General features: G+C 36.1%; 1 protein-coding gene across 5 annotated transcripts in view; it reads right to left on the minus strand.

Annotated features, from left to right (window-relative positions):
- The window catches only part of ST7L (suppression of tumorigenicity 7 like), a 62,663-nt gene that overhangs the window by 12,545 nt on the left and 36,239 nt on the right, over positions 1-13,879 (minus strand). For 4 of the 5 annotated variants that reach the window (XM_024570633.4, XM_045203390.2, XM_045203392.2 and 1 more), the window contains exon 12: positions 1,663-1,813. The exons of the other annotated variant lie outside the window; for it this stretch is intronic. In XM_024570633.4, coding sequence (XP_024426401.2) covers positions 1,663-1,813 — 151 coding nt within the window. The remainder of the gene's footprint in view (positions 1-1,662; positions 1,814-13,879) is intronic. 5 annotated transcript variants of the gene reach the window in all.

Consider the following 13,879-nt stretch of genomic DNA (forward strand, 5'->3'; position numbering starts at 1 on the left):
TACTTCTTTTAACCACAAAAACTAACAAAATCCCAGCTTTGCAAAGCTGTGACGTAGGAAGACAGAGAGACTGGAGGGCCATCTAACTGTGAAGCCATGAGCTGTCTAGAGTAATAGTTTGAACGGTGTCTGACAGATGTTGACATTGCTGTGTTTCCAGTGAACGTTTAAAATGCCCCGCGCCACTCTGTGCATACGCTGCAATGCCTCCAAGGGGCCCTAGCGCAAAGTTTGGGAACTGAGGGGGTTAACCAACTTTAGTGATTGAGCTCTGAATTTATTTTTGAATTTGTATGGATAGCAGAGGTGTACTTCCCAAGAGAATTATTGTAAGAGTCAACTGATAAAATATTTTGATTGAGCTTCTTCATTTTCTTAGTGATTTTAAAAAGTTACAAATAAGAGATCTGGTAGTTATGTAAGGAACAGACCAACTCTCCCAAGAAGATATACAAATGGCCAATAAGCACAACGACGGATGGTCAACACCACTGATATCAGGGACATGCAAATCAAAACCACCGCTAGAGACCATTTCACACCCACTGGAATGGCTATTACTACAAAACAAAACAAAACAAAACAGAAAATAACAAGTGTGATGAGGACATAGAGAAAGTTAACTGCTTGCTTATTTCTAGTGGAATACAAAATGGTGCAACTGCTCTAGAAAACAGCATGGTGGTTCTTCAAAAATTAGACATAGAATTTTCATGATCCAGAAATTCCACTTTTGGGTAGGTATACCCATGAGAATTGAAAGCAGGAACCTGAACAGGTATTTGTACACCCACATTCATTGCAGCATTATCCACAGTAGTCAGAAGGTGGAAACAAATATCCATTGACAGATGAACGCATTAATAAAATGTTGTATATACACATATGGAATATTATTCAGCCTTAAAAAGGAATGAAGTTCCGACGCATGTTATAACATTACGATGAGCGAAATAAGCCAGACACAAAAGGACAAATATTGTGTGACTCCACTATATGAGATACCCAGGGTAGTCAAACTCATGGGGACAGAAAATAGAATGATTACCAGGGAGAATGGGAAGAATGAGGAGTTACTGTTTAACGGGCATGGAATTTCAGTTTGGGGTGCTGAAAAAGTTCTGGGGATGGATGATGGTGATAGTTGCACAATAATGTGAATGTACTTAATGCCACTGAACTGTATACTTTAAAATGGTTAAAACGATAACTTCTATATTATACGTATTTTACCACAATTAAAAAATTTTAAGAATAGAATTTATATTAGTTGTGACAAAAGTTTCATGTTATACACATCTGAAAATGAAACAAAACGGTCCACTTTAAAACATATTAGAATAGCCCAACCACATTAAAAAGCTTATAAACTAAGGAATATTAGTTATCATTTTCTTTCCTTACAAATATGTAGTTTAAGTGAACATATGGCAAAATACCGTATCAGTTTCTCATTCTGCTTTTCCTAAATGTGGCAGCAATATAAGTTCATTAAATATCTCTTCTACCAATAAACCAAACATACTGCCACTGAATTCACAATGACACCACTCTGAACAGCAACTCCCTACAGAAACTCAGACAATCTCATTTAAAAAGACTGCCTGTGAGTGCAAAGAAGAGTCAGAGAGATCAGGGTTACATCTGGAAAAGAATACTTACTGCCTTCCCATGTACACTGTAACAGATTAAGAGCACCTTCTATCCGCTTCCAGTGCTGAAGATGAAAGAAAGCATAGGCAATTGCTTCACTATCACCCCGCTTCAGAATGTGTTCTGGAGGTAAAATTAGACTTTTCATCTCTAATAAATACTAAAAAAAATAACACACACACACACAGACACATCACAGAAAAAAAAAGAAAAATTGTGTTAAATTCAAACATTCACAAAAATGTAGATTTAAATTTTATAAAGTCACAAACATTACACTAGTTGAAATGACATTCAAGATCCTACTGATAAATGTATATAAAATGCTTTCTATGCAAATTCCAAGGGCCAGAATATTTCTATAGGTAACAAGGTGATAAGTGGCTTATATCTAAACTTGTTAAACACAAAATGGAAACTCAAGCTGAGGTAATATGTGAGACCAAACATTTTTTTTTCCAAAAACTAATTAAGTGTAAAAATTGTGGAATACCACTTGGTAACAACACTTTGTGGCAACATTCAATTTTTTTTTCCAATTTCCCTTTACAAGGGATGAATTGTGAAGAAGTTCAATTAAATTAATGTTTATGGAGAGCAAAGCACTTGCTTGTTAGATAATACCAAAGAACGGGGGTTTTTTTTTTGAACTTCATAATGCAATGAGAAAGATGGAGTTCTTAAATTAATAATTATAACCAGACTGTGTTAAGTGTTTTATTAGAGGTATAACAATGTATATAGGAATATGGATAGGAAATACTAATTTTTAAATTTAGTTTCTTATAATAGCTTTATTGAGATATAATTTACATACTTCACAGTTCACCCATTCACAATGCACAGCCCGATGGTCTTTAGTACATTCACAGACACAGGCAACCAACAGCACAGCCGTTTTAGAACCTTCCCTCACCTCAGAAGGAAACCCTCGTGCTCTTCAGTTATCGCCCCTGCTCCACCATTCCCCCTGAGCCCTAGGCAACCAGTCATCTGCTTTGTCTCTATACATTTGCCTATTCTGAATCACATAGTAGATGCTCTTTGTAACTGGTTTCTTTCACTTAGCAAACTGTTTTCAAGGTGGATCCATGTTGCAGCATGGATCCGGGCCTCGTTCCTCTTTGTGGCTGAATAATATTCCATTGTATGGATGTAATCCATTAGTTTACCCAGTCATCATTTGATGGCTATTTGGCAGTTTTCACCTTAGGGCTATTTGAATAATGCTGCAAAAACGTCCGTGTACGCTTTTTATGTGAACACTTGTTTTCATCTCTCTTGGGTATATACCTGGAGTGGAGCTGCTGGGTCACATGGTAACTCTACGTTTAGGAGGTATTAATTCTGCTTAAGGGGCTGAAAATAAACCTCTCGATGGAATTCGGGATTTGAGCTGATACTCAGAGATGGATGGAATGTGGATGAGCGGATTGCGGGTGGGTGGAGAAAAGAACAAGAGGACACATTCAAAGTACAGGGATGACATGAACAAAGGCACTGAGCCAAGAGAACAAGATGCATTTAAGGGATTATGGGTGTGCTTGTTAAAGAAACTATAGCCTATCAATTCTTACTCATAGATGACATTAAATTCTGTCTTAAATTCTTGAAGAAAATTCTTGCCTTAATACTAAAATCTATAACAAAAACAGTAGTCACAGTTAATTACACTAATCAAATGTACTAATTACATGAAGATGTAAAATTAATCATGTGTACATCATCTTTACTATGAAAGTGCTCAACTTAAAACAAAATCTTTTTAAGATTTTAGTTAGCTAAATACTTCCTGCAAACACTTCCCCTACTAAAATAAGTTTGAAATGACCTCTTTGGTTCTAAATAATGTGATACCAAATTATGTGTCATAAGATCCAAACCACATTAACTTGTTATAACATAAAAAGAGAAACATTCCAGAGGTGTCTCAAAAGATATATTTTCACATTTCAAATTCTAAATTCCTCAGATTGTTACACAAACTAATGAGATAAACAACATAAATTAAATAGTTGAATTTGTGAAAAACACTTTGTAAAACTGCTATGAGCAGGAAGAATCTTAAAAACAAAAGTGTAGTGGTTTCAGTATTTAAGCCTTAGGTTATTAATCAGTATGTATGTATACATCATATTACTACATGTAAAATCATTGTTCATATGAAATGTGTCTTTCCAGCACTTACTGAGCTTACCGCCCATCTTTGATGGCTCTTACTCCTATACCTCAACAAAGCTGAAGTTTAAGAAAAAGGAATTAATGTTAGTCTTCGTGTTTCTGGCTCTCTCCTCAAAGTGTAGAATACAATCTGCTCATCAATTTATTTTAGCAGATGTCACAAGCTATGAGATTATTTACTAATCCAGTTTGGGGACTTAACATTTCCCATTCAGTTTCTTAAAGGAATGCAGCAGAGGTTGTGTCCTGGTCAAGCAAAGCCCATTTGCTGCCTGGTTGGGTTTTCCCCCCTTTAGTGCCTTGGGCCTATATTCAGGAGGGTAATATTCTTTCTAATCCTCTCTAATCCTTGCCCATTTTTTTAAAACACAGTAAAAGATCACTCGCACCAGGCGGCTGTGGGAAAATGGACTCAAATAGCTGACCTCTGACATGACTCCTTATGCTCCTTGCAAGTGCACGGAGAGCTTCTTCAGTAGGAAGCAAAGCAAATGCGGCCATCACAGTGAAATCTCCATCATCAAAAAGAGAACCTCAGTTTCAGAAGGAAACTTTTTAATACCTAAACCAACTCATTTCTATTAAAATTCTGCCTCATTTTACAGATAGGGAAGACAAAATACACCAAATTATTTTCAATGAGTTTTAGAACCAGGAAGCTTTAAACTACTTTGTAGGCACTTAGCAAATGGTAAGCAAAGATATTCAGTTAACAATTACTCAAAAGAACTTACAGAAAACGTCAACTTAATATGTCAAGAAAATAACTTTTTGAACAGCAACTATTCATCTATATTTTCATTGTTTAATAATCTGTGACAATTCAGAAAGTAACCAAACAAACATGGCACACTTATTAGGAAATGATACTTCAGGAGTTTATATGTAAAAATCTTTGTTATTTAATTATTAATAAATCTTCCTTAGGCTACCTTAATATTTCATTATCATGTCTTACCTACTACCAAATGTCCTTTCCAATTTGACTTTAAAACAAAGCAAATCTTATTTTTTAGTTTCTAATAAAGCACTAAAATAAAATTTCACCCTCAAAATATAGGGAAAATTTTCAGTTTGAGGAAAATGTATTTAAGGAAGGTAATTATAGGATTGTGGCTTATTTTATCATGTTCACAAACTGCTATTCAAGAATTTCTGCTCCCCAGCATAAGCTGTAAGGTAGCACACAATAGAAACTGCAGCACCTAGCACATTGTACTACCCAGGGCACTAAAGTACTTAAAACTGACTTGATTTGATATAAATAGCTAACTTGTCTTCAAACTCGTACTTACATTTCAGTCCCCACTTAAAGATAATTCTAAATCTTTATGCAAACTAAAACCAAAATAAAATCTGCTACCCAGACTTCACTTTTCTAGAATATGAAAGGTTAAAAACTAGGGGTGGTTGGTTTTGTTTTATCTTTTTTTTTTCTGCTTACAAAAAATGCAAACACTGAAGAGTTACATAGTAGAAAAACAATATATTACAAGATTGGAGAATAAAAGAATAAAGGAAATAAAGATAATCTGATTTATGTTTTTTGGTATTTCCTTAAGTATAACATACCAACTCTATTTTTCTTAAAAATAGGATCAAATTGTCATGCAACCCACTTTTTACCTCACAATACATCCTAGGAATACATTTTTTCCTGTCTCTGTATAGGTCTAACGCACTACTTTTAACTGTTGCATAGTATTCCGTTAAAAGTTGAGTTATTTTATAAGTTGAGAAGTGAGGTCATGCTGGAAGTGTACTACATCCTGAAAAGGTCAAAGATGATATAATTAAGCCAAACTCATAAAAATAGTAAAATAAATGACACACAAAATTTTATATGTAAAATTTATAAAGAATAGTAAAGTAAAATAGTAAAAATAGTCAAAACTCATAAAAATAAGTAAAATGGCTTAAAAGTTCATAAAAATAATGGGGTCCAAAATGTTACTTTCTCTAATTTAGACAGGCCTTTATTGCAATTCAGTTCAAAACTAAAGACATGTCTATATACCAAACATTCACTGAATGCCCGTTTTGTGCTAGGCAGAGTATCAGACATAAAATGATGAGTAAGCCAATAGTTCTTTTCAAAAGACTTACAGGAAACTAAGGGAAGGACATACAAACAGACAAAAAATATATATGATTAAGCTACTGAAGGAACAGAGGAGAGAGAGCCATTATCTCTGCTTGGGAAAAGTGGAAAACACACTTTTAAAGGAGGCGACAGATGATCAGGGTCTTGAAGAACGAGCGGAAACCTGACAGGTAGAGAAGAGAATGGGCATTTGTCCAAAGGTAGGGAGACAAGATGAGCTGGGACCAGTTCAGGAAGTAGTAGTGCTGGAGATAAGGAACAAAGCAGATGTGGAAGCAGAGGAGGAACGCTGGAGACAGACACTGGCCCAGACTGTGAAGGGCTTCTATACTGCAATACTAAGGGACTGGTCCTTATCTCATAGGTCACAGGGAACTAGCAGAGCTCCTTTAGCAGGATAAGATTTGCTGTTTAGGTAGATAACTTTGGCAATAACCAGAGTGGAGAGTGGTTGATGGCAGAGAGACCAGTGAGGAATCTGTTTTAATAGTCTAAGCAAGAGACAATACACATATCTATATGTTTAGAAATGCAGAGAAAATATCTGGCAATAGCCCTGACTGGTGTGGCTTAGTTGGTCACTGGTTCTATTCAGGTCAGGGCACATGCCTAGGTTGCGGGTTCGATCCCCAGTCATACAGGAAGCAACCAATTGATGTTTCTCTCTCACATCATTGTTTCTCTCCCTCTCTTTCTCCATCCCTTCCCCTCTCTCTAAAATTTAAAAAAAAAAAAAGTTTTTTTGAAAAAAGAAAGAAAATGTCTGGCAATAAATAAACCAAACAGAAACAGTGGTTACTTTAGAGAAGTAGAATTGGGAGTGAAAGAACAGGGGAAATTTTACTTTATAAAATTCTGAGGGGTCTGAATTTTTTGTAAAAAGTATGCATTACTTTTATAATAACAGCAATGATTTTTTAAAAACTGAGCAGCGAAGGTACACGACGGCGACGGCAGGGTGCAGAGGATGGCTAGGTCTGGAAGGCATTTCAAAGGCTGCAATAAAAGTTGGTGACTTGGGAAGGGCAGGGGTAAAGGCTAACAAGGAGAAGAGGGTGATGAAGCTGTACACCAGAATATCTAACTAAGGAAAGACAGGCACGTTGAAACGAGAGTTAAATTTTTAAAAATTCAGTTTGAGACACATTAAAGTGAAGCACCTATTAGATATCCAGTTAAAATTTCCATAACTAGATAGGAATGGAGTCCATTGATGAGGCAGCCAGAGTTAAAAGATACAGATTTGGAGATTATCAATAAATAAAACGCAGTTGAGGATATAAACCCAGGCTGGTTCCCAAGCTGTGCTACAGGACCTTCCACAACACCTCCAAATCACCTTAGAGTTACATCTGCAATGAGTCAGGGATTGCTTGGGACAATTTTAACTAGCATTAAACTATGAACAATATACTCAAATAATTAACTCGCACCTCTTACTTTTCACAAAAATTATAAAAATTAAAGCTACTTTGGAAGCTATAGTTAAAAAGACATAATGATGTATGGTCTGATGGTCTCTTTTATAACTCTAAAACCATACCTATGCTTATACTCAAATTCACTTTAATTTTGAATTGCTTTGATCTTTATCATTTATCTGTAGATTACTTTGTTTCTACTACTTTGTAAATCTTACAACCGCTTTTGACCAAAAGCAATATAATTCTGACCTGAAGTAATGATAATGCTTTATAATCTTCCTCTTAAAAGCAGAGGTTAAAGAAAAATCTCTCTGAAGGCATCTGAAATTAAGGTACTTTGCTCTTGATCAGTCATGCACACCAAAAACCAATTTATCTCTGCAATTAGTTTTCTCAGTGCACATTCTATGAGATTGGACAGGCAGGCTGAATGCAAAAACGTCCACATGGATGTGTATTACGGGAGAGACTAAGGATGGTCCCCGCAAAGAAAGAAAATAAATGCTCTATGAATAAACCGAAAGAAAACATAATACTCCCTAACACCTCAGGAGCAAAAGGAACGTGATCTTATATTGAAAGGAGAGGGAAGGGAGGCTAGAGAGGCCGTCTGACACAGGAAAGCTCCTTTTCACGTCATCCTACAGAGCAGCGCCTCAAGATCAGCGCTTCACTTCTCAGCTCTCCACCTTCTCACAGTACAGCCTCACTGTGCTCCACGTTTGGGCCACAGATTTCAGCGCCACTTCCCACTTCTCCTTTTACTACTGCAAGGCCGCTCAGAATCTCAACAGAGTGCCCGATTCCCTCTTATCTTGTAAATATGCCGCTCTAATATAGGGAGTTGGGCCAATGAAATGTAAGCCTGCTGCTGAAGAACTAGTGTCTTCTATGGTGAATGGGACAAGTGTCATCTTACGGGCTTCAATTTCTGATCAGCCAGATATACAGTGTCATACTGAGAACAATTACATATATAGTAGACCACTAATGTTCATGGATTTAATATTTTCAATTTCAATCATCTGTGGTATCTTTAAACATTCTTGATTTATAAAAGCCATCATTTTGCTGGGGCACGAATTTGAACCATGTGCCCTGAGGCTTGTGCTCACATGTGAGTAACTTGCCAAATGAATGCCCCTACCTGACTCTTCAGCATCCACATCTCAGCAAAGTTCATGACTGTCCTCGTGCTTGCATTTCATGGGTGAAATTACACATTACAAAGGTACTTTTAACTACAGAGATTCGCAATGGTTTTGGACCATATTAATCAAGAATCTCAGCCCTGGGTGGTGTGGTTCAGTGGACTGAATGTTGGCCTGTGAACCAAAGGGTCACTGGTTCGATTCCCAGTCAGGGCACATGCCTGGGTTGCAGGCCAGATCCCCAGTTGGGGGCACACAAGAGGTAACCACACATTAATGTTTCCCTTCCTCTCTTCCTCCCTCCCTTCCCCTCTCTAAAAATAAATAAATAAAATATTGTTTTAAAAAAAGAATCTCAGTAGCCTATTGTAATAAAAATGTTAAAGAAGACCTTCTATAATAGAAGACAAATTTTAAAAATGTGCAAAGAACCTGAATAGACATTTATCCAAAGAAGATACACAAATGAACAGTGAGCACATTAAAAGATGTTCAGCATCATTAGTCATTAAGGAAATGCAAACCCAAACCACAATGAGACGCCACTTCATGCCTGCTAGGATAACTGCAGTCAAAAGACAGACAATAGCAAGTGTTGACACACATGCACAGAAATTGGAGCCCTTCCTCACACATTGCTGGTGGGAATGTAAAATAGCATAGCACTTTGGAAAACAGTTTGGCAGTCTCTCAAAAAGTTTAACATATAATCACCATATGATCTGTCAGTTCTGCTCCTAGGTATATGCTCAAGAAAAGTGAAACCATGTGTTCACATAAAGACTTGGACATCAATATTCACATCAGCATTATTCACAATAGCCAAATAGTGAAACCAACGCAAATGTCCAGCGATTGACGAAAGGAAGAACAAAATGTGGAATACTCATACGATGGAATATTATTCAGACATAAAAAGAAATGAAGTATTGATACATGCTACATTATGCTAAGTGGAAGAAGTCAGACACAAAAGGCCACATATTGTGTGATTCCAAATCCACAGACAGAAAATAGATTAGTGGTTGCCAAGGACTGGGAGAGGAAGGAATGGGGAGTGTCTGCTGATAGGCACAAGATTTCTTTTTGGGGCAATAAAAATGTTCTAGAATTAGGTAGTCGTGATGATTGTATAACCTTGTGAATGTACTAAAGACCACTGAAATATGTACTTTAAATGGGTACATTTTGTGATATGTGAATTATCTCAATTAAAGAAAAAAAGAGGGGGGGAGGGAAGGGGAGAAAAGGCATACAACGGTAAATTGAATAACAATAAAAATTAAAAAAGAAAAAAAGAATACCTTCTATAAAACTCCATGATGGTTGATAATAAAGAATATGAAACATTAGAAGGACTGAAACAGGATGCTGTGGGATAATTAAAAGGTATAACCCATTTCTACTACAAAATTTTAAAATCTAACCATTTCTATAGTAGCTGAAAGATGCACAATCTTTTTCTTGTTTGGTGACTAAAAAAAAATATTTGTTGAACCAAAGCCATAGTTAGGTAATGAAGAACAAGTCAAAAACCATGAAAACACACTGTTCTAATTTTTAACTATTACTATTATAGTCACTGTACACTGAAATTCATTCAGTAGATTAGAAAAAATCTGTACAGGCAATCAATATTAATGAAATATCTAAGCAAATTCATAGCCTGAAGAGATTTATGTGATCTTTCTCTATTGCACTTCTAATAGTTTCCAGCTTTAACAAACTGCATCGCTGTAGACCTACAGCCATTTCAGTTGTAGTTATGTGGAAAGTTGCCAAACAATGTTTCCTGCTAAAACAGTTTTATCCTTTGTCATTTTACTGGTAAGATTCATACAACATTTGACAAATTTGCATAATAAATTTGTAAGATTAAAAGAAGGTTTAATATATACATATTTAAATGTCACTGTTCATTAGGTTAAATAAGTTAAGACCCACAGTTGAAGTTTGAGGAGGAAAACCCTAAAGCCCTTCTTGTCTGCTTTGCTGTAGCTGGGAGTCAGGAATAGAGAGCATAACAGGAGAGAGAGAGAGAGAACCTTTACATACTTCATCACCTGTAAAACCCTAACAAACACAGACAGCCACAAATTCCAGTGCTCTTGCAGTTCATATAACACTAAAGTTATTTAAGTGGGATATTATCCAAACCTTAATCATTATCCTGTTTGATAACAGCCAGCTTAAACAATGATGCAAGGTTATAGCACCATTCTACTTAGCTGAATATTTTAAAAGAGTTGAATTGTCAACTGGTTGTGACATATAGTTGAGGGGGAAATAGGTAAATTTCTACATATAAATAAAAATGATTTTAGAGTGTTAAAGTATAGACACATTATATACTTTAAAAATGTACAATTAAAGTATATAAAAAAGTTTTTATTGAAGTATATTTTACATATCATAGAATTCACCATTGTAAGTATATAGCTCAATGATTTTTAGTAAATTGGTACAGCTGTGCAACCATGACCACAAAAGTTCCCTTGCTCCCGTTTGCAGTCAGTCCCCACCACCAGTCCCAGGGAACCACTGATCTGCTTTTTGTGGCTATGGTTTTACCTGTTCTACAAATTGCACATAAATGGAATCATACAATATGTTGTCTTTTGTGTCTGGTTTCTCTCACTTGACATAAAGTATTTGAGGTTAACCTATTTTGTTGCACGTACTTATATTTTGTTCCTTTTTTAATGCTAAGAAGTGTTCCATTTGATGGATGTACCACAATTCATTTATTCATTCATCCGTCTTTGAATTGTCCCAAGTTTTTGGCTCTGGCAAACAATGCTATGAACAACTGCATACAAGTCTTTGTATGGAAATATGTTTTCACTGCTGTTGCACAGATACCTAGGAATGGAATTGATGGGTCATATAATAAGTTATATGTTTAACTGCAGAACTGTTTTCAAAGTAGGTAAACTATTTTACATGCACAGCAACAACGTATGAAGTTTCTCCACATTCCTGCCAACACTTGTTATTGTCAGTCTTTGTGGGTATGGGCATTCTAGTGGGTATAAAATATATCATATTGTGGTTCTAATTTGTATTTCTCAATGACTACTAATGCTGAGTATCTTTTTATGTGCCTATTAGCTATTCGTGGATTTTCTTTGGTAAAGTGACTATTTATATTCTTTGCCCATGTTTTAATTGAGTCACTGTCCTCTTATTATTAAGTTGTAAAGTTCTTTATACGTTCCTTCAGCAGATGTATGACTTGCAAACATTTTCTCCCGTCTTTGGCTAACCTTCCCATTTTCTTAATGATGTCTCTTGAAGAAAAAAATGTTTTAAGAAGTCAAATTTATCAATTTTTTTTCTGTTATAGATTGTGCTTTTGGAAAAATTTTTGCCTAACCCAAGGCACAAAGATTTTCTTTGGTTTCCTTCTAGAAGTTTTATAATTTTACCTCTTACATTCAGATCTATGATCCATTTTGAGTTCATGTTTGTATATGGTATGAGGGAAGGGGTTTGTATTTTTTTTTTTGATCCTCACCCAAGGATATGTTTTCATTGATTTGAGAGAGAGAGAAAAGGAGGAGGGAGAGAGAGAGAGAGAGAGAGATGGATGTGAGAACCATCTATTGGTCCTATATGTACCCTGAGCAGGGATAGAATCTGCAACCTAGGTATGTTCCCTGACTTGGGATCAAACCCACAACCTTTTGCTACATGGGATAACACACCAACCAACTGAGTCACCTGGCCAGGGCTGGGTGTTTTTTGTTTTGTTTTGTTTTTTAGTATATAAACACCTAATAGTTCAAGCACCATTTGTTGATACAACTGTCCTTTCCCCACTGAACACTGAATGGTCTTGGAACACTGGCTGAAAGTCAGCTGACCATAATGACGTGAGTCTCTTTCAGGACTCTATTGTCTTTCACTGATCTATACTCCAGTCTTCACGTCAATATTATGGTACCTTAACTACTGTTAAAATGTCTTTTTAAAAAGCTTTAAAATGTCTTGAAATTGGATAGTGTAAAGCCAATCCTAACTTTGTTCTTCTTTCTGAAATTGTTTTGGCTATTCTACGTCCTTTGCATTTCTATATAAATTTTAGGATGAGCTGGTCAATTTCTACAAATAAGCATATTAGGATTTTCCTAGCAATTGCAATGAATCTATAGGTCAATTAGAGAATTGTGATCTTAACAATATTAAGTCTCCAAATTCATAAGCATGGCATATACCTTCCATTTACTTAGGTTTTCTTTCATTGCTCTTGGAATTGTTTAGTAGTATTTCAGTGTGCATTATGTGTGTGTTTCGGAAAAAAGTACCCTAAAAGCAGCGCAGATTATCTAGAGCAGATTTACTCTGGAAATGAGTATATATTACCTATTCAAAAATTTAATGTTGTAATTAGGGCAACACCTAGAATTTCTACTGCCCTCCCCCATTCATGTGATGCCAGCAGTAGTTTTAAAAAATCCAGTTCATATCATCAAAATCATTACTGCTGAGAATACATTTTGCACAAGAGGGTTTCTGAGGCGGAAAAGAAGCCCACAGCCATAGGAAGGGGTCCATATTTTCTTATTTTGCATGTGAACAATAAAAGTTTTAGACATTTCAGTGGCATATTTAATTTGAATAGTTCTGACTAAGAACTGCTGCTCATCTTCTCACACAAGGAACAGATTCCACCCCATCCTGGGCAGTAACAATAACAATCACTTCTGTAATGCTTACTGTGTGTTAGGCACCCCTCTAGCACTTTAAAGAAATGAAGTCATTTAATCTTAATAACAAACAACTCTGAGAGGTAGGGAATATTATCCCTATTTTATACAAGGCGAAACTCAAGTCCAAAGAAGTAACTTGTCCAAGGTCATATAGCTGGTTAAGTAGTGGAGCCAGAACACAAGCCTAGGCAATCTAGTTTGCAGAATCCATTCTCTGAACTACTCTGAAGACTAAAAGAGCAGAGCATTTCATATAATAGTATTTTCAGACCTCGGCTTGCAGTAATGGAAGACTAGCTAATTCAGATCAATCCTCCCAGACAACTAGAAAGGCTGAACAAAATATTTTTAAAATCTAATCAAATACATCACAATTAATAAAGGGTAAGGAATTACCAGGCCACAATCCAAAGAAGGCAGAAATCGGAGCAGTAAGCCACATTTGGAGCTTCTCTTATTGTAGTGACATTTGCCAATTCTGGGCAAGATGGCTAAAAGGCTGGTCAGCCTTTTTGCTAGTTTCATAAGACTAGGGGGACAAGAGTTAAGAGTTCAAGGCTGTCAAGAGTGAGAGTCCCAGCAAAACTCTCAGGATTGGATTCAGATCCTCAAAAGCTACCTCCCAGGAATAAGGGTGAACCAGAAACACACCGA

Source organism: Desmodus rotundus, chromosome 12, assembly GCF_022682495.2.
Source record: "Desmodus rotundus isolate HL8 chromosome 12, HLdesRot8A.1, whole genome shotgun sequence".
NCBI lineage: Eukaryota > Metazoa > Chordata > Mammalia > Chiroptera > Phyllostomidae > Desmodus > Desmodus rotundus.